Source organism: Vulpes lagopus, chromosome 5, assembly GCF_018345385.1.
Source record: "Vulpes lagopus strain Blue_001 chromosome 5, ASM1834538v1, whole genome shotgun sequence".
Taxonomy (NCBI): Eukaryota; Metazoa; Chordata; class Mammalia; order Carnivora; family Canidae; genus Vulpes; species Vulpes lagopus.
Genome location: NC_054828.1, coordinates 99,713,015 through 99,735,122, shown reverse-complemented (window position 1 = coordinate 99,735,122; position 22,108 = coordinate 99,713,015). Strand labels below are relative to the sequence as shown.

Below are 22,108 nucleotides of genomic sequence, written 5' to 3'. Positions count from 1 at the left end.
CAGCTTTTCAGAGTGGCATAGAGGCAACTCTTTGTTCCTTCTGATTCCACTGGCAGAGAGAATGTAACCAGGACCAGGACGGTTCTGGATAGTTAGTGATTCACTTTGTGTTCACAAGCTAGGTAGGATTTGAACAATGAAAATATCTTGGAACACTTTTGGAGGGTACAAGGAGAGAGGCAGAATGCTTCGTGCACAGTGCCTGAAGTCATTAGTAATAGATTATGTGCTACGTGGGCAGCCTTGGTGGCTCAGAGGTGTAGCACCACCTTCAGCCCGGGGTGTGATCCTGGAGACCTGGGATTGAGTCCCATGTCAGGCTCCCTGCATGGAGCCTGCTTCTCCGTCTGCCTGTGTCTCTGCCTCTCTCTGTCTCTCATGAATAAATAAATAAAATCTTAAAAAAAAAAAAGATTATATGCTACATACACTCTAAAGCACTATAAAATTGTTATGTCAGCTGCTAGACTTGTTATGAATCTATATATAATACTGTATTCAGTCTCATAGATAGACCATATTTAGCAAACTTGGCTTTTATAAATTCTAACATTCATTGAACCTTTGTACAGATTTTATTCCAGTTGCTTTATATGTGTTTTTTTTTTAGTCCTCACACTGACATTATAAAGTAGGTCCTATAATTATCCCCATTTTACAGATGAAACTGAGGCACAAAAAGGTTAATTAAGTAACTTGTCAGTTTCACAGCTTTTATGTGGCAGATTGGGAAATTGAAATCAGGCCACCTGGCTGCAGATAGATAGAATTATGATGTGTACATGATTGGAAGTGTTAAAAAGTATCAGAGATAAGAGGAAAGCTATTGAGTTACTTGTTGGATAGGTAGGCTCTTTGATATTTTATTTTTTCTACATAATTTTTCTAGGTAAGATGTTCAAGTCAAATGGACAGAACTAAATTAAAAACTAAGTTAAACATATAAACCGTACTATCCTAGTAAAAGATGATGCTACTGTGCTAGATTAGATTTAGTAGCAGCTGGGAACTACCTACTTGATTGGATGCCTAAGTTTATGGATATGTCTTGTAGATGGTCCAATGTCAGTTTTTCCACATCTTGAACACAAAAAGCTTGGCTTTTTTAAAAGCTGCTAATTACAGCATTCTACATGTAATGATTAATGCCTCTTCCCAGCCTCTGGTGCAGGTAGTTAGTCATTTCAAAAGAGCCAGTCCTTTCCTGTTTGCCAACAGCCTTTGAAGTTATGCTTCATTGTGTCTTTAAAGTATTTTCTTAGGTACCTGTTGATTATTGGCCTTAAATTTTTCCTGCAGTAAGGGCGTTTAGGTGATTCTTTCTCTAAGTCTCCCTTGTTATGAAGAATGATTGGTGATAGAGAAACCATTATATTCATGTTGTTAGACCTGGCCCTCATTCAGAGAGCATCACTGGTAAAAATCTTGTCTACCTCATTGCTTTAACCTTGACTATGCATTTTAAGAAGTCCGGAGAAGCTATTCCAGACCCTAAATGTGAGGTCAGCAGTAGGATAAGTCTTAAAGACGTAAGTGCACATAGTGTTCAAGTAGTCCCTTAATGCCAGAATGCTTCAGAGAAATCCTTACATTCCTATCCTTTCCCAATCTGCCACTGGCTTTAAACAAATTTTAGGTTGGGATTCCAGAATATAACCATTACCATTGCTCTGTAGAAGATGGGCAGCAACCACAATTTATACAGAACTTTTCTTGGTTGAAACAATATACCATGTTGCTTCTACACGGTCTCCTCACCACCAAAATGAGGAGCTTTTTTTTTTTTTTTAATATTTAATTTATTTATTCATGAGACACACACACACACACACACACACACACACACACACAGAGGCAGAGACACAGGCAGAGGGAGAAGCAGGCTCCATGCAGGGAGCCCCATGTGGGACTCGATCCTAGGTCTCGAGGATCACAACCTGAAGTGAAGGTGGGGCTAAACCACTGAGCCACTCAGGGGCCTCCCCGCCCCCTTTTAAAGACTTTATCTATTCATGAGAGAGAGAGAGGCAGAAACAAGAGAAGCAGGCTCCATGAAAGGAGCCCGATGTGGGATTTGATCCCAGGACTCTGGGATCACACCCTGAGCCAAAGGCACATGCTCAACCACTGAGCTACCCAGGTGTCCCAGTGAGGAGCTTTCTTAATTTACTTGAAAAAGTATCTTGAACAGCTGATAAAAATCTTGGGGCTTATATATAATTTGTCTAGATTGTTCTAGTCAGACTCAAGAGTATAAAATTCTTGGAGATTGGTGTCTTTATTTTTATTTTTCCTGCCTACTGTGGAACATAACACAAAATAGCCAGTTAGAATTTGATGCTTGCCTAGTTTTCATTAACTTTCTGTTCTTGAAGGAAATAAAAGTCATCAGGAGATAATAGAATAATCTCTTCTCAATTATTACTGACGTAAATGAAATTTTATATTATGTGTCTTTCCCCTTTCATGAGAGAGATTGGCTGTATGGAATCATGGGTTGCTCAGGACTCCCAGGGAAAGTGAGTTACTCAGAGTCACCATCAGGCTTTTACCTGGAGGGCTAGGCAGAGGATAGGAAATTGTTTTTATGTACATACAATCTGTCACTGAACAAAATGAGTTTAAGAGCAGTAGTATATAGCAACCATGAGAAAGGGAGAAATGGAAGTTTCTAGCAAGCAAGAGTTATTTGAGGGATGGAAGATCATAGTTCTTTTCTTAATCCCTAGTGTTGGTAAGGGTAGGGAAATCAATAACACCTATATTCGAGTATTAGTATAATTAAAAACATCAGATGGTAATGTGTACATATCCTTTGATCTAACAATTCCATTTTTTGGATTTTATTTAACCAAAATTCGTTTTTCTTTTTTTTTTTTTTTTTGAAGATTTTTATTTACCTATTTCAGACAGGGAGCGCTCATGAGCCGGGGGAGGAGCAGAGGGAGAGGGAAAAGAAGGCTCCCTGCTGAGCAGGGATTCCAATGCAGGGTTCAATCCCAGGACCAGGGGATCATGACCTGAACCGAAGGCAGATGCTTTGAGTGACTGAACCACCCACGTGTCCCTTAACCAAAGTTTTTTATTTTATTTTATTTTTTTTTTTTTAAAGATTTTATCCATTCTTTCATGAGAGACACAGAGAGAGGCAGAGACACAGGCAGAGGGAGAAGCAGGCTCCATGAAGGGAGCCCAATGCGGGACTCGATCCCAGGACCCCAGGATCACACCCTGAGCTGAAGACAGACGTCCAACCATTGAACCACCCAGGCATCCCTCTTAACCGAAGTTCTTGATGCAAGCTTAGAGAGAGATATATACTGATTTGTTTATTAAATAGTTGTTTTATTTAGTCAGTAATTTTTACTTTGTGAATAAATGGGATCATTATCATTAGTAAGCATGTATCTGCATCAGGAATGTAAATAGAAATTTAGAATTTGATAGATTTCAGATTTGTTTTAATATCAGAAAATGCAAACAACTTTATTTTTTTTAAGCTTTTATTTATTCATTTGAGGAAGAGTGAGAGAACATAGAGGGAGAGTGAGAGGGAGAAGCAGACTCTCCGCTGATCAGGGGGCCTGATGTGGGACTTGATCTCAGGACTCTGAGATCATGACCTTAGATGGAGGCAGACACTTAACCAACTAGGCCATCCAGGCGCCCTGTAGGCAACTTTCATCTTTATAATTTTCTATATTTCAGGTTTTTTTCTGAACAAAACACAGTAGACACAGAATGGGAAGAACTTTATTTTAAAATTTGTGAATTTGGACATTAGAGAGGGAAAATGCTGTTTTGATTTTATTTCTATCCCCTTCCTTGCTGACAACATGGCTGGTTCTGATGAAGACAGAATAGATGGAGATCCACTAGAACTCCTCTTTATCCTCCTTTTTCCAGTAGTAGAAAACTAGTATCATTAACTATTGTTACCATGTGATAGCAGACCTGTTTCTAATTTAAGGATACATTTTTCAAATATATTTCTTGCAAAATGCTGTTTCTTTTAAGAATTATTGTCAGTTCAGAGGTGCTTGTGTGGCACAGTTGGTTAAGCATCTGACCTTTGGTTTCTGCTCAGTTTAATCTCAGGGTCATGAGATTGAGCCCTGTGTCTGGCCCCGCACTAAATGTGGAGTCTACTTTGAGACTGCCCCCACCCCCAAAAGACTCTCCATTTCCCTCACTTCCTCCCTGCTGCATGCACACTTGTGCTCTCTTTCAAATAAATAAATCTTTTTTTTAAAAAGAAGAATTATTGTCAGTTCATATTCCCACTGCAGTGTATTATGACTGCCTGTTTTGTTGTTCCTTCAATGTTATTGCAAATTAAAAATTTAAAGATCTTATTTATTTGAGAGAGAGAACGAGAGGGAGAGCACAAGCAATGGTGGAGGGGCAGAGGGAGAGGGAGAAGCAAGACTCCCTGCAGAGCAGGGAGCCCGAGGTGGGGCTCGATCCTGGGACCAACTGAGCCATCCAGGTGTCCCTGGATATTAAAAATTTAAAATAAACTTGTTTATTTTCTGATAATGAGAGAATTCTAATTTATTGTTGAAATGTTGAAAATTCAGAAAAAGATAGACACACACACACACACACACACACACCTCTGTAGTTCCTCCATTCAGCAGCTCTGACATTCTGTTGTATCATTATTGCGTTTTTTCTTTTCTAATTTTATGTGTATTCATTGGATTTTGGCTGTGCATTGCTAGAATTGACTTGGAATGACAGAGGCACTGCATTATTTGTGTCTAACTTCCTCTCTCATTAAGTAATATTTATTCTTCAGCGCCACTAGTGTCATCTTTGCTCTTTCTAGGTTGGTTGGTTTGTTTTTAAATATTTGAGAAATGTAGTTGGAAAAGGAACAATGGAACAGCAGGAGGAGGGGAGGACAGTTAAATTAAGGCTGGAAAAATTCCATTCTTCAGAAGCTGACAGACATGCTTGATAAGTTTGATATGTGTGAAGGAGCAGAATGAAACTAGAGTAAGAATACTTTGTCACTCAGAAAGAGGGCTCATTCAAATTACAAATGCAAGTGTTACCACCTTGGGGCAAAGATTTACTCTGATCATGAAGGTATTCTCCTGTTTTCTTGAAGTTTTACTATTTCATCTTTTGTATTTTTTAACCTGCCTCCCCCTTTTACAGTAAGTTCTATGCACAACATAGGGCTCAAACTCAAAACCTGGAGACCAGAGTCTCTTGCTCCACTGACTGAGCCAGCCTGGTGCCCCACTTTTTGTGCTTAAGTCTGTTTTATGTATATGATGTGAAGAGGGGTCAGTCAGAAAACTAAGGTTAAAAGATAGCATTGGGGTGCCTGGCTGGCCCAGTTGGTAGTGAGTCACCTGGCTGGCTCAGTCAGTAAGCCTCAAACTCTTGTTTTCATTCAGGTCGTGATCTCAGGATCATGAGATCAAGCATCAGGCTCTGCACTAGACATGGAGCCTGCTTAAGATTCTCTCTCCCTCTCTACAAAAAGATACTGTTTACAATGTCATCGAAAAGCATAAAACAGAATAAATCTAAAGAAAGATGTATGAGTCCCTGCCACGTTGCCCCCTTGCCCGCCACCTGGAGACCCGGATCGAATCCACGTCGGGCCTCCCGGTGCATGGAGCCTGCTTCTCCCTCTGCCTGTGTCTCTGCCTCTCTCTCTCTCTCTGTGACTATCATAAATAAATAAAAATTAAAAAAAAAAAATATTAAAAAAAAAAGAAAGATGTATGAGGAAAGGGGAAAGGTGTAAAAACTACAAAGAATTGCTGAAGGAACTAGACTTTAAAAAACACAGGATAAGTAAATGTATGACACATACTGACATACTCAGTTTTCCCCAAATTGACTCCCCCAATTGATCCAAAGATTCAATGCTATTCCATGGAAAAACTCAGCGTGTGTGTGTGTGTGTGTGTGTGTGTGTGTGTATAAGGGTGTATGTGTGTGTAAATTGAGAAGTTGATTCCAAATTATAAGAGTGGAAAGGACCAAGAATATTGAAAATAAAGTATTTTCAAAGCGTGGTTTGTGGACTCCTCCCATGTGTCCCTTAGACCTTTTCAGGAGGTTTGTGAGATCAGAACTATTTCATAACAACAATAAGATGCTACTGCCTTTTCCCCATGTTGATTTTGCAAACGCAGTTGTTGATAAACTTAACATGAACCAGATCGGTGGCACTAAATTGTGCTAGAGTTGCCACTATATTCTTAATCTCTATGCATTTGCAGTAAAACAAACAAAAAATTAAAATATCAAATTCCACTTAAGAATGTTCTTAACACTATATGTTGGCAAATTGAGTTAAAAAAAAAAAAGAATGTTCTTGGGATCCCTGGGTGGCTCAGTGGTTTAGCGCCTGCCTTTGGCCCAGGGAGTGATCCTGGGGACCCAGGATCAAGTCCCACATCGGGCTCCCTGCATGGAGCCTGCTTCTCCCTCTGCCTGTGTCTCTGCCTCTCTCTCTATCTCTGTGTCTCTCATGAATAAATAAATAAAATCTAAAAAAAAAAAAAAAGTTCTTGACAAAATAGTACAATTTATTATTTTAATAAATCTCAATCTGTCTTTTCTGTTTTATATTATTTTTATTTTTATTTTTATTTTTATTTTATTTTTGGTGAGGGATAGAGGGAGGGGGAGAGAAAAATGCAAGCAGACTCTGCACTGAGCAAGGACCCTGATGTTGGACTCAATCTCATGACCCTGAGATCATGACCTGAGCTGAAACCGAGAGTCGGAGACTTAACCGACTGAGCCACACAGGTGCCTTGATTCTTAATTTCAGTTTTAGTTTTGATGTATAATACCTTATAGCAGAAGTTCTCAGTTCTATCAGAGTGAATCTCAACTTCTCTTTTACATATTTTATAATGCTTCCTATATTATTCTGGAATGAAATGTCTAGATAACTTATTACTATACACATGATACATAATTAGTTTGGTATTAAATTTTGGGTTGAAAATGATTTTCCATCAAAACTTGGAAGGAATTACCCTATTCTCAGATATCTATTGTAATTGAATAGTAGTTTTCTATCACATATATTTTTCCATACATTGCATATTACCTATTTTTCCCCCCTCTCTTAAATCTTCTTAGAATTCTCTTACCAATATATAAGAAATACAGTTTTCTGAAATTTCAGTTATGCCTCAATGATGAGGATATTTGGTAGGCCATTTTTATTGGAAGATCCCGTCTTTTATATCTGGGAGTTCTTTGCTAATATTTCTTTCAAATTTTTTTTCCTCTTTCAGGTACTTAATATTGCTTGTATGTTAGCTCTCCTGGATTGGCTTGGTTTCCTGTTTTTTTCTCATATTTTTTGGTTTTGGTTCTGAGCTAACTCTTTGACTTTTATCTGCTAGCATGTTGGATATTTTAATTTTGCCAAGTATGCTTTAGAATTTCAGAGGTGCTTTTTTTTTTTTTTTGTCTTCTAAATGCTCTTTTTCAGTGCTTCCCTTTTTTCTTAAGTGTTTGATTTATGAATTATTGAAGTTTATTGGTTAATATCCAGAGATGTAGGGATTTTCCAGTTCTTTCTGTTATTGATTTCTGGCTTAATTTTACTATAATTAGAGTCCACTTTGTATAATTTTAGTCTTCAAAAGGTTTGTTGAGGGCAGCCTGGGTGGCTCAGCAGTTTAGTGCCGCCTTCAGCCCAGGGCCTGATCCTAGAGATCCAGGATCGAGTCCCATGTCAGGCTCCCTGCATGGAGCCTGCTTCTCCCTCTCCTTGTCTCTCTCTCTCTCTCTCTCTCTCTCTCTGTGTCTCTCATGAATACTTTAAAAAAATAAATAAAGATTTTGTTGAGCCACATTTTCTGGCCCAGCAAGTGGCCAATTGTAAATATTCTATTTACTCCTGAAAATGATGCGTATTGCACAGTTGTTGTGTATAGTGTTCAAGAGTGTTGATGGTAGGGGCGCCTGGGTGGCTCAGTAGATTAAGCATCTGCATTCAGATGATCCCAGAGTCCAGGGATCGAGCCCAGCATTGGGCTACCTGCTCCGTGGGGAGTCTGCTTCTCCCTCAACCTCTGCTCCTCCCCCTGCCCATGCTCTCTGTCTCCTTCAAATAAATAAAAATCTTTCTAAAAAGTGTTGATGGTATTGTTTTTTCTTTTTATTCTTTCTTTTTTTAAAGATTTTATTTATTTATTCATGAGAGAGACACACACAGAGAGGCAGAGACACAGGCAGAGGGAGAAACAGGCTCCATGCAGGGTGCCCGACGTGGGACTCGATCCCGGGTCTCCAGGATAACACCCTGGGCCAAAGGCAGGGGCCAAACCGCTTAGCCACCCAGAGATCCCCTGATGGTATTGTTTAATTAAAAAAATGTGTCATTTACACTTACTGTGGTAGGCATGACACAGTGTATAGAATGTCAGACCATTATGCTGTACTTTTGAAACCAATATGTTATATGACAACTGCTCAATGCAGCATGTTTTTGTTTTATGAATGCGATATATGCACAAATCTCTTTAAAAATTCTAATTTGTATCTTCAAAGTTCTCTTTTGTTGCTTAAACCACCTCTTTTCTCTAGATTCGTTTTTTTTTATTTTTTTATTTTTATTTTTTGTACTTATCTTTTGCGCTGTGGTCCTTCCTTAAGTATTAGGTGATTCGAATCATACTTGTTTGTTTTTAAAACCAACGGAATAATGACAAGGCCAATCAGAAGTTCTGTTCATGTGGTCAGAATTTGTTGGTAAGTATCCTTTTAGGATGTGGAGTTGATTTTACTAGGACCTTTACTTAAAGAAAACTAGAACTTTCTTTTAGGGCTCTGCCAGGTAAATCAGTACCATTTTTCCTAGCATCAGCTCTTTTTAAATGTATTTTGGCCTTTGTCTTGTAATTATTTTTTCTTGACTGGTTGTATTAGCTCAAACCACCAGTGTCATGTTTAATAATAATGTGTAGGGTGGGCATTTGTGCCTTATTCCTAATTATATATATATATGTGTACATATATATACATACATATATGTATATGTATACACACACACACACACACACACACACACACACACACACTTTAATCCAGCTCAGTGCTTTTTGGTTTCCCTGTTAAATGAAAATGCTTATCTTTAACTTTGGTTTACACTGTTCAGTCTCTTTTATATGTCATTGTCTTCCAGAATTTTTGTGAAATCTTTGAAACCATCATGGGTGATGGACTCTTAGTGATTTTAGGTTCTTTCATTTTTAATGCTCTTATTTTCATTTTAAAGGCATCTCAGAGAGATGCCTGGCTGGCTCAGGGGTTGAGTCTCTGCCTTTGGCTTAGGTTGTGATCCTGGGGTCCTGGAATCAAGTCTTGCATTGACCTCCCCACGAGGAGCCTGCTTCTCCCTCTGCCTATGTCTCTGCCTCTCTCTCTCTGTGTCTCTCATGAATTAATAAATAAAATCTTTTTTAAAAAAGAGGCATCTCAGAAAAGAGGAGATAAGCATATGAGCTTTTCTTGTCATTTAATTCATTACTATTCTGTGGAGACTCTAAAAATATTCCCTTCCCCCACATTAGAATACTGTAAATTTCTCACGTGGCTAAATAAATACAGTGTACAGTATTGGGACTTGTCCCTTTATGTCTTTGTCAAGTGGAGTTATTAAACTGGGAAATGCATTGTGACTCATAAACCTAGTCAACATTGAAAAAATATTTCCATCTATTTTCAAAATCTGGAATTTGAAAGTTTTTTGATTCATGTTTTAACTAGAGCAAATAATATTTGAAGGTAAAATTTTTCTTTAGGTGGTCATGCATATCAGAAACTAATGAGGGGCAACTGGGTGGATCAGTGGTTGAGCATCTGCCTTTGGCTCAGGTTATGATCCTGGGGTCCTGGGATCAAGTCCTGTATTGGACTCCCTGCAGGGAGCCTGCTTCTCCCTCTGCCTGTGTCTCTGCCTCTCTCTCTGTGTCTCTCATAAATAAATAAATAAAAGCCCCAAAATAGAAACTAATGAATAGAAGATATCAATCTATAAGCAGAGTGGTTTTTTTTTTTTTAAACAAAAATGTTCCAGAGACTGCAAAGCTATAGTTAATAGATGAGAGATGGGACTAGACTGCCATAGTGAGTTTATGAATTGGTATGGTTGGGGATAGTATATCCATATATGGTTTGAAGTAACCTGGTATCCAAAAGCAATAGATAATAGAACAGATTTTTTGTTGTTGTCAAGATCCCAGAAAACTGATCTGCCGTCTTCCTCTTTTTTTTTTTTTTCTTTAAAAATTTAATTTATTTACTCATGAGAGACAAGAGGGAGAGGAAGAGACACAGGCAGAGGGAGAAGCAGGCTCCCTGCAAAGTCCAATGCGAGACTTAGTCTCTGGACCCCTGGGATCATGCCCTGAGCCAAAGACAGATGCTCAACCACTGAGCCACCAGGTGTCCTGCCCTCCTCTTTTTTCTTTCTTTTTTTAAGATTTTATTTATTCAGGAGAGACACAGCAAGAGAGAGGCAGAGACCCAGGAAGAGAGAGAAGCGGGCTCCATGTAGGGAGCCTGATGTGGGACTCAATCCCAGGATCACACCCTGGTCCGAAGGCAGACACTCAACCGCTGAGCCACCCAGGTGTCCCTGTCCTCCTCTTTTGAAAAATCTAAACATTTGGTTGGAAGAACAAATATTAAAAGTCTGTACTGCCCGAGATAACCTAAAGATTTAATGCAATCCCTATCAAAATACCAATAGTGTTTTTCACAGAACTAGAATTTTAGGTATACTTTCAGAAACACTTCATGCACATAGAAGCAATGAGGTGTGTATGTGTCTGTAGTAAATTGTGGAATAAATTACAACACTATTATATTGTACATCATGAACATGCTATAAAGGTACCTATATGAGTTGAGTCTTTCCACAGTGTAAGTTTTATTCAGTCAAAGCAAGGTTGACATAATTGAAAAGCAGGTTCAAGATTTCAGACACAATGACATTTCACTGCATTCAGCTTGTCTTCATAGCAGGTACAGAAAGCAAAGCACAATACAAAGTCACACAGCAAACAAGATACAATAAGGGGCAAAAAGTTAATGAACCAAATGCAAAGTTGTCTGTGAGCACGCTGTTGAGATGAGGCCTTAGTCCCATCCAGGTCAGCTCTTGGCACTTACTATTTATTATATTCAACCAGTGGATGATCTCTGTTGTGGTCAGAGATCAGTTAGGCAGAGTTTTCTGGGGGCAGTTGCCTTTTTAATGCGGTCAGACATGGAAGGGTCAGCATCTGGAGAGTGACAGTTTGCTGCAAGTCTTTGCTTTTTTAAGGGAGTGTAGTCAGTCTTGGGTCTTTGTAGGCCTCTTCTAATTCTACTGATTATCAGCTTTCAGTTCTTCTAGGCTCTCTTGGCTTTGCTGGTTATCAATTTTGGATGCCATCAGCCCATGCTGGTTTTGGTTTGGTGATACTGGTCTTAGCTGTAACGCCCTTGGTTGCTTACGTCATTGCTTGACACAAGTTACTGCTTGACATAAGTGACTCCATCTTACTCGCTACATTGTGCTTTTTAAATGAAGTATCTTGGACATAAGATAAGAAAAGCAGAGCTGGATTAAAGTATATATATATATATATATATATATATATATATATATATATTTTTTTTTTTTGGATTAAAGTATTTTCTACATGTTGTCTCAAGCTCTGGTGTTTCACATGGTTGTGAAAATGCCTGTAAGATTTTTCTAGTACTCAGAACAATTTGTCATACTGTGCTAGGGAAGAGGATCTTCCTAATACCTGTGGGTTTTTGGACTTCCACTTTCTCCTAGCTATACAAAGGGAAAAAAAGGCACCAAGAGAGGGATTTTTTCCCCCTTGAATTCCTCTTTTATAATTTGTTTCGTATTTGTTATCAAATCTGCAGAATCTTGGATTAAAGTTTTGTTGCTTTGGTTTTCTCACATGCCACAGACAGAATGAACTTTCCAAAATAGTATTTGTCAGTTTTCTTTGCAAAATCCATTGATCTGTTACATTAAACCCAGACTTCTCTTAGCTTTTTATTCCTTTACTTTACCTACTCAAACAGCTGTTCCAGGCTTTGTTTTGTTTGTTTTGGGCCTTCTTTAATTTTTATTTCTTAACATCTGTTAAAGCAGAAAATATATCTTTGAATAAAAATGTTTAAAGGATTCCAGATTTCTTTCTCTTTTTTTGGTCCTTTTTATAGTCTAAAGATCCATACAATCATATTCTTCCTCTTATGTAGATAGTCCTTAAGTATTTGCTTCTTAAGCTATACTTATGAAAACTGTGGTTCGGGGTACTTGGGTGGCTCAGTCCATTAAGCATCTGCCTTTGGCTCAGGTCATGATCCCAGGGTCCTAGGATCGAGTCCTGCATTGGGCTCCCTGCTCAGTGGGGAGCCTGCTTCTCCCTCTCTCTGCCTGCTGCTCTCCCTGCTTGTACGCACACACTCTCTCTCTCTGTCAAATAAATAAATAAAATCTTTAAAAAAGAACACTGTGGTTCAGGGTACCTGGGTGGCTTAGTCAATTAAGTGTCTGACTCTTGGTTTCGGCTAAGGTCATGATCTCATGGTCTTGGGATTGGGCCCTGCATCAGATTCTGTGCTCAGTGCAGAGTCTGCTTTAGCTTCCTTCTCCCTCTCACTCATTCTCTTTCTCAAATAAATATTTATTTATTATAATATAAATATAAAATATATATTTATTCATGAGAGACACAGAGAGGCAGAGACATAGGCATAGGGAGAAGCAGGCACCCTGTGGGGAGCCCACTGCAGGACTCAATCCTAGGACCCTGGGATCATGACCTGAGCCGAAGGTAGATGCTCAACCACAGAGCCACCCAGGTGCTCCAGATAAATAAAATCTTAAGAAAAAACCCCCACACAACAACTGTGGTTCATCAGTTTTAGAGCAGTGATTCTCAACCGTGGACAGTTTTGTCTCCTGGGGGTCATTGAGCAAAATCTGAACAGTTTTGGTTGTCTCAGCTAGGTGTGGTAGTGCTACTGTTGTTCAGTGGGGAGAGGCCAGGGATGCTGCTAAATACCCTACGTGCACAGGACAGCCTACCACAGTGAGGAATTACCTGGCTTCATATGTTAGTAATGCCAGGTTTGAGAAAACTTGATATAGATCTATGGTAAATAATCTTTGCTTCCTTGGTATATATATATATATTATTTATACAAGTATATGTACTTTATTTAATTAGGATCTATTTTTTACTTTAAATTGAAGTTTTAAAAAATATTTAATTTAATTTATTTATTTGTGAGCAACCCCAGAGAAGCAGGCAGAGATGTAGACAAAGGGAGAAGCAGGCTTCCCACAAGAAGCCTGATCAGAACTCGATCCCAGGACCCTGGGATCATGATCTGAGCCAAAGACAGACACTTAACCACTGAGCCACCCAGGTACCCCTAAATTGTATTATTTTTCAAAAGTCAAATATATGTAGATAGTTGTGTAATAATATCCAGGGCAGTCCACCCCCCACCCCCAGACATTTTCAACTTTTCTGTGGCTTCTGTATTTATACCACTCTTACAGTGCTATTACTTTTTCAGTTTTAGAAATCCCTCTTTCTCTTCGGTTTCCTATCCCTTGTGTTCCCAATATGTCACTTTTTAAAAACATAATAATAATCATTGTATTTTATGAACATATAAAGATTCCTCATGTATTCTTTCTTGTGCAATCTTTTGTTTTCCATGGATTTAATAGTTTTGCCTTTCTTTTTGATATTTCTATCTTCTAAGATAGAAAAAATTCTTAGTGCATGCTTATCTTGAAAATCTTTTCTCCACATACCAGTGATTTGTTTAGGCATATGATTCTGGTTTGGAAGTCATTTTCATTCAGAATTTTGAATCTTTCCTTTTGTCCTTTTAACAAAATATGATGTGAAATGTAATTTTCTGAAAGCATTTTGGGTCTTTGAACTTCATTATTTTTTATTCGGTTGTCCATTGTATTCAGTGGATTAAATGCTCGATAAAACTGCAGAATTTCCAATCACAGAACCTAGCATTGTTTTGTTGAAAGATTTTATTTATTTATTCATGAGAGACACAGAGAGACACAGGCAGAGGGAGAAGCAGGCTCCACGCAGGGAGCCCGACGTGGGACTCGATCCCCGGTCTCCAAGATCACACCCCGGCTGAAGGCAGGGCCAAACCGCTGAGCCACCCGGGCTGCCCCCTAGCATTGTTTTTTTATATGAGAAAATGTTCAGAATCTAGAGCAACTGTGAGACTCATAAGGCCATTGAGAAAAATGCCTGTTTTTAAAAAAGATTAATATTATTAATTTGAGAGAGAGAATGAGCATGTGCATGGGTGTGCATGGGAGGGGCAGAGCGAGAGGGAGAGAGAGAAGCTCAAGGAGTCTCCCTGCTGAGCACAGATCTCCTCACAGGGCTAAATCTCATGACCCTGAGATAATGGACTGAGCCAAACCAGAGTCAGATGCTTGACTGACTTGAGCCACCCAGGCACCCCCCACAATGCCTTTTTTTTTTAAATGGTTATCTTTTACTGAGCAAGGAAAGTTCAGTCAGACCCTGCATATGTACCTGTGGTTTTCTTTCTTTTTTTTTTTTTTTTTAAATTTTATTTATTTACTCATGAGAGACACACAGAGAGAGGCAGAGACATAGGTAGAGGGAGAAGCAGGCTCCCTGCAAGGAGCCCAATGTGGGACTCTATCCGGGATCCCGGAATCATAACCTGGGCCAAAGGCAGATGCTCAACCACTGAGCCACCCAGGCATCCCAAGTACCTGTGGTTTTCAAGTTCACTCTTAACCATTACCTGGTGATGCTGATTTTCATGGAGATTTCTTCATCCCACCCTGAGATGTTTGGATTCAGTAAGTGTGACTGAGGCTCCCCTGGTGATACTTACCAACCACGTGGATTTCTTGACACCCCCTCTCCCCCTAGGATATTTGTCCTCAGTGAGTCTGGTGTGGCACTAAGAAATTTTCATTTTCCTAAGCGGGGACCCCAATGGCACTGCACCATTCTCCAGGCTGCAGTGGTATGAAACCAAGAGTATTCAGGGACCTGGGGAATCAGCAGCACCTACCATTCAACATGGGATTGTGTTGTGTTGTAATTATCTATTTACATGTCTCTGACCCAGCACCGTGTGCAGTCTCGGAAAGTAGAGTATGTTTTTAAAACCTTTTTCAGTGATCTCTGGGAAAAGTATGTTGTCTCTATGGAAATTCTGTGTTGTTGTATAGTTCCTTATAAGAAAAGCAATATGAATAATTATATAGGCCTGGAGTGAGCTTTCTTGTGTTAAGGTCTTTTTTTTTTTTTTTTTTAATTTTTTTATTTATTTATGTATTATAGTCACAGAGAGAGAGAGAGAGAGAGAGAGGCAGAGACACAGGCAGAGGGAGAAGCAGGCTCCATGCACCGGGAGCCCGATGTGGGATTCGATCCTGGGTCTCCAGGAACGCGCCCTGGGCCAAAGGCAGGTGCTAAACCGCTGCGCCACCCAGGGATCCCTGTGTTAAGGTCTTTGATATATTTTATACTTATGTCATGATGTTTGAGTATCTTTATTCCTTAAGGATTAAAGTGTGGTGGAAGAGAACAATTAGAATCATTGCTTGAGATTCATCACCAGTCAATTGGGTTTTCTATATTACAATTTGATAATGGTTCCTTTAGTTTGGGATTAGCTTAAAATTTATCATTTTTTGTTTGTTTGTTTGAGCCAAAATTTGTTCAGCATAAAGGAAGCTAGCACTTTATCTCTTTTTAAATCTTTTTTTTTTAAAGGTTTTTATTTTTTTTTTATTTTTTTTTTTATGATAGTCACAGAGAGAGAGAGAGAGAGAGGCAGAGACACAAGCAGAGGGAGAAGCAGACTCCATGCACCGGGAGCCCGATGTGGGATTCGATCCCGGGCCTCCAGGATCGCGCCCTGGGCCAAAGGCAGGCACCAAACCGCTGCGCCGCCCAGGGATCCCTAAATCTTTTTTTTTTAAGATTGATTTTTATTTTGTTTATGATAGACAGAGAGAGAGAGAGGCAGAGACATAGGAGGAGGGAGAAGCAGGCTCCATGCCAGGAGCCCGACGTGGGACTCGATCCTGGAACTCCAGGATCGTGCCCTGGGCCAAAGGCAGGCGCTAAACCGCCGAGCCACCCAGGGATCCCCCACTTTGTCTCTTTTTAAACTACTTTTATCAACAACTCATGGCGTGGTAGTACATGTGTTAATTACATATTCATATTTACTTCATAAAATAATTCTGACTCAACCTCCTGCTTTGTTAGCTGTTAGTATATGTACTTGAATATTTTAAGTATCACATTTTCATTTTTAATTTGGGAGAAAATACATAGCTACAATAAAGAAAATTTAAAAATGAAAATCACCTATTTTCAATTTTGCATAAAACCTACATTCCCTTAAATTATTTATATTTTCGATTGGCTGAGTATCCTCTTGATTTTGTAATTATGTCATATCTCTAAAACAGTGTATAACCAACATTTCCTTAACTCCTAATGTTATTATGAAAATAATGATTTGATGATTCCATTTAAATCTTCTTGTCATTTCAGACAGTATGGGGGAGACTAATGGTGTATTGTTTGTATATTTTCAGTGTTTGTTAACCCTTAACATCCAAATGGCTCTTAAAGAAAGTGGTGTCTATGAAAATAACATTCAGCTTTTGTTCCTCTCCATTAAAAAAATCACCCAACTTTAGAGAACTTTAAGATGCAAGACTTTATTTCTTCTAGGTGATTAAGTATTAAATGTTAGAAATACTGCTTTGTCAGCTATTAGGCAAAAAAAAAGTAAATGAAACCTATTTTTGGAAACCCCATTTGGTACTTAAGCATGCTGCATGTGTGAGGAGCACACATACTACACACGTCACAGAAATTCTTCTGTGGCAGCTGTAGATGTGCAAACCTCAGCCGAGCAATATCCCCCCATTCGTAATTCTGTCCTTCTAAGAGCCGGTCAGGTAATTATTGACTGTGAATGTTGTTATATGCTCTGGAGTAATAAGGTTAATTTTTCTTTTTCAGTGATACCCATGAATTAAATTAGAAAAACCAAAAACCTATATAACTCTCACTAACCAAATAACAGATTTGACAGGATAATATGGAGAAACACATGCTCTCAGAAGTCTTTTGAAGTGATAGTAACTATAGATGATTATGTTTTTATGAAGGGAAAATTATTTTATTTTTTTAAGGGAAAATTATTTTAGATTTAAGGAATATACATTTGCAAAATGTTTAATAAATTGTCATTTTTTACCTGTGTGTTAGCATTTTACATTTTATTTTGCTTTGGGTAATGTTTTTCTTTGAATTATTATTTTCCACTTTGATGTTCCAACAGCTTGTTCTTGTAGCTTCCCATACCATGTATATATGATGTATTTGTTTTTCCTTGTCATTTTGTGGGGAGCAAGCAGTGACTTTTGTTTACAAAATCTAATGACATTGTGACATTTTAAAAATATTTTGTGAGTCCTGACCAATTATCTATAACTTGAATCGTCTATCAAAATTCTCCTGTCAAATTTGTAGCTCTACAGAATTTTTCAAGCTATGGAGGATAATAATTCTAGAAGTGTTTGTAACAAATGCCTCTACCTTGATAACCTTAGTTTTTCTCAAGTCTAGACAAGCTTTTTTTTTTTTTTTAATAGACATTCATTTTTAAATAGACATTTCATTCATTTTCAAACTCATACCCAGGGTTGTGATCAAAGGTAAATGCCATCAGACTTCAGGGTCTGTAAATCTGTAGGTCTTTATTTTGCCCTTTACTTTATAGCAGTGTATTTAAATTTTAACTAGGCTTTAGAGCAATGTCAATAAAGGTAAGTTAGTTAATCTTGATATGAATGTGTATTATTTTTAGGTTCTCATATGCAGTGGCTACTTAAAAAAAATCCAAAGATTATTTTAGGTATCAGTTTGCATGGTGAAGTCTGTCTAAAGTCTCCTTGTATAAAATCACCTAATATTAACTCTTCATAGATTCAGAAACTCACTTCTAATCTGAAGGTTTTATTTTCTTTTTTCTGTCATAATTAGGGAATACCTGTCAAGTGTTTTATGTTATAAAGATTTACTGCCTAACACAGTTCTTTCTACAGGTTAGCCATACAGTAAATGTCTACAAAGACAGCACTATTTTTTTAGGTTATGTAACATTAGGGTTATAAAGCAAGTCTAAGTATATACATAAATGTATATTCCTAACTGCTATCTACTTTTTTAATACCAGCCTTATATCCTGCCTATTCCTAATGTTGTATATGTCATCACTGTGAAGGTGATGTGACCTTTCTTACATTTATTCACTTTTTCCCTTTTCCAACAGGGGAAAATGCAGTGTTGCCCTTCTGAATGAGACAGAGTCAGTATTGTCATATCTTGATAAAGAGGTAATTCACAATTACACTTGTTTTGTGGAGTTTTTTTCTTCCTTTGATTTCACATGAAGCCCATACCTTTTAATTTATGTCTTCTTGCACCAAATTATTAGAGAGAGAGCAGCATTATATAAAAGCATAATGACCAGAATACATTTAGGAAATTTAATTTTTCTGGTTAACTGAGATAAGAGTTGGCAAAAATTTCTGTGTCTGTTTTCTTTCAGTTGGTAATGAAAGGTTTTTTACAGTATGATGATTTAGTTGGTAGTGGAAGAAATATTTTTGGCTTTATGAAATAAGTGACTTTCCTGTATTTGGTCCTCCTGCCTGTTTTTTTGTTTTTGTTGTTTTTCAAATAAACAGTTTTTCTTTTAGACTTTTTCCAGATGAGATTTTAACTGGTGGTCTGCTTTCTTTCCTAAAATCCCAATAAACTTTGTCAACTAAAGTGTTTCTGTAAACTTCAACAAGAAACATTTTAAACATTTTTTAACAAGTTGAATGAGAGCATATGCTTCATTGTGGGGAGGAAATGCCTCTATACAGAATATTCCACAATGGGAAATTTTACTGTTGATGTTTTAGTATTTAACCTTTATAGTTTTCATGGTATTTTTGTTTTTCCAAATCTTTATTTTCTGTATGTATGTGCGTGTATATGTATGTGTATATGTATTTTATATATGTGTGTGTGTTTTTTAAAGAATTAAATGGATATATTTTCTTTGAAAAAACTTTTTTATTATACTTGAAAGTATTGTCCATCTTAAATGAAGAAAGCATAACTATAAAAGATTGATGCAGACAAGTGGGACTGTTGTACATTAGAAATTTTTTTTCTTTTTGTTAAAAATTTTATTTATTCATGAGAGATACAGAGAGAGAGGCAGAGGGAGAAGCAGGCTCCCTGCAGGCAGCCCAATGTGGGACTTGACCTGGGACCCTGGGATCATGACCTGAGCTGAAGGTACACACTCAACCACTGAGCCACCCAGGTACCCCATACATTAGAAAATCTAATAGAGAAAACTAAGTGGAAGTAAATATTTAACGCAGAAAAAAGATTGATAGTCTTTATAACTTACACGTGAAATTTAGAAAAGTACATAGTAGTGTTTGTCAGTCAACATATGGTTAATGATGGATAAAGATAATTAGTATTAGTTCAGAAATTAGCTCAGAAATTAGTATTAATTCACAGAAGCAGAAATAAAAGGAGGAAACATTGAGTATGTTTCAGTGTATTTTACTGGTGTATTTGGCTGTTAAGAAGTGTAATTTATAAATTTTTTTGTTTTTCATATAAAATTTGTTTTTAGTTTTAAGTAATTTCTAAACCTGATGTGGGGCTCCAACCTACAACCCTAGGATCAAGAGTTGCATGCATGCACCACCAATTGAGCTAGCCAGGCCACCCCAACAGTGTGATTTTTTTAAAAAGTGGTATTTTTGCTTTCTGATTTGTTGTTAGCAATTTCTATGTGCTAAGAATTGTAGGAGATGAAAATTTGCACAGATCTTTAGGATTTTTTCCTGTCTCCTTGAATTTTAGGCACATAGTCCTATATCAATATTTAAGAGAGGAACTGACCTCTGGCACTGTATTTGAAGAAACCTGTTTTTTTTTTTTTTTTAAACCAGAAAAAGCAGTTTAGTAAAGTTATATTATACTTTACATTTACCGCTTACATTATATTCTGTTGTCAATTTGAAAAGCACTTTTTTAAACCTTTTACTGCTTTATCTGTTATAAGACCATCCTTGAAAAAATGTAGTTTATAAATACTGAGATTGGCATATTTGAAGATGGCAACCCAAAGGACTTTTTTTTTTTTAAGATTTTATTTATTTATTCATGAGAGACACACAGAGAGAGAGGCAGAGAGACACAGGCAGAGGGAGAAACAGGCACCATGCAGGGAGCCCAACGTGGGACTCGATCCCAGGACTCTGGGATCATGCCCAGGGCCAAAGGCCACCAAGCCACCCAGGCGTCCCAAAGGACAACTTTCTAATCATGATTTTTTACTTCTTAAAAAATTTCATTACATTATTACATTATATTTACATTTTAAATAATTTCCCATACTAGGCAACACATATTTATTTAAGGAGTCTTTTTTTTTTTTTTTTTTTTTTTAAGAGAGGTAGCATGCATGGGAACTAGTGCAAGCAGGGGAAGGGCAGAGGGAGAGAGAGAGAGAGAGAGAGAGAGAGAGAGAGACAGGGAATCTTAAACAGGCTCCGTACTCAACATAGAACCTGGTATGAGACTCAGTCTCACAGCCCTGAGATCATGACCTGAGCTGAAATCAAGAGTCAAACGCTTAACCTACTGAGCCACCCAGGTACACCAGATTTAAGGAGTCTTAAGCAACCTATGTGATCCTAAATAATAATTTCATCTCATTTTACTGTCAATTATGGCAAAATCCTATTTTTATAAAATACTATGCTAACATATTTTACAGAACCAAAGTGACCAGAAGTATGTCCTCTTTTCAAGCCAATAATGTACCAGTGGTAGTAGCTTTAGTTACCTACTAACATTCTTTGTTGCTCCTGTCTTCAGAAACACATGATTCTGATTACATATTCATCACTTCCATCAACTTAAGCAGATTGATTTATATTCTTTTCCCTAGGTAGCATTTTTTTACATGCATAAATTGTCACACTCTTGTGTCCTCTTGTTTAAGCTTTTCTTCTGACAGTAACCCGTGATTAAAACACAGTGCAGAATTTCTGGGATGCCTGGGTGGCTCAGCGGTTGAGTGCCTGCCTTGGGCCCACAGTGTGATCATGAAGTCCTGGGATCGAGTCCCACATCAGGTTCCCTGTATGGAGCCTGCTTCTCTCTCTGCCTGTGTCTCTGCCTCTCTTTCTCTCACTGTCTCTCATGAATAAATAAATAAGACCCTTTAAAAAATAAAATAAAACACAGTGCAGAATTTCTGAATTGATGGTGTCAGCTTGTCCCTTTCTCTCCTTTCCCTTTATCGCAGTCTGTAAGATCCTGAAAGGAAAAAGCTGTACAATCTGGCAGATTATCTCTTATTTACAACTTGCTCACCAGGGTCTTGGTAAAATACTAATGGTAGGAACGGGCCCCTCTAAGGTATAATGCAGAGAGTTGTTCAGTAGATGACCATCAGAGTCATGGCAGGAAGCAGGGATAAGACTTTATAAGACATCTAGTGGTTTTGCAGAATTCAGCAAAGGCCTAGTGGCCTGGTCATTTTATCCTTTAGGCTCAGTGAGGGCCTTTTTGCATTTATTTTTATTTTTATTTTTTTGGCTCATGACCTGAGCCAAAGGCAGATGCTCAACCACTGAGCCACCCAGGCATCTCTTATTTTTATTTTTTAAAGAATTCATTTATTTATTTGATGGAGAGCAAGAGAGCACAAATGGGGAGCAGCAGAGACGGAGGGAGAAGCAGCCCCCCTGCCAAGCAGTAAGCCCTATAGGGGGCTCAGTCCCAGGACCCTGGGATCTTGATGTGAGCCCAAGGCAGACCCAGAGCCTGGAGGTCCTTTTTTCATTTTAAAGGGCCTTTGCAAGTTAGTGGCTATGCTGGTAGTGGTAGGTATAGTTATATTTATATACATATTTATATGTATATATGAGTGCTTCAGGAGTTAA

General features: G+C 38.0%; 1 protein-coding gene across 6 annotated transcripts in view; it reads left to right on the top strand.

The window, feature by feature from the left end:
• MTA3 (metastasis associated 1 family member 3) overlaps positions 1–22,108 on the top strand; it is a 242,346-nt gene that overhangs the window by 106,951 nt on the left and 113,287 nt on the right. For all 6 annotated transcript variants that reach the window (XR_005987860.1, XR_005987861.1, XM_041755540.1 and 3 more), the window contains exon 5: positions 18,409–18,472. Coding sequence is in view for 4 of the 6 variants with exons in the window: in XM_041755540.1 (XP_041611474.1) it covers positions 18,409–18,472 (64 nt within the window). In the remaining 2 variants the exon portion in view is untranslated. The remainder of the gene's footprint in view (positions 1–18,408; positions 18,473–22,108) is intronic.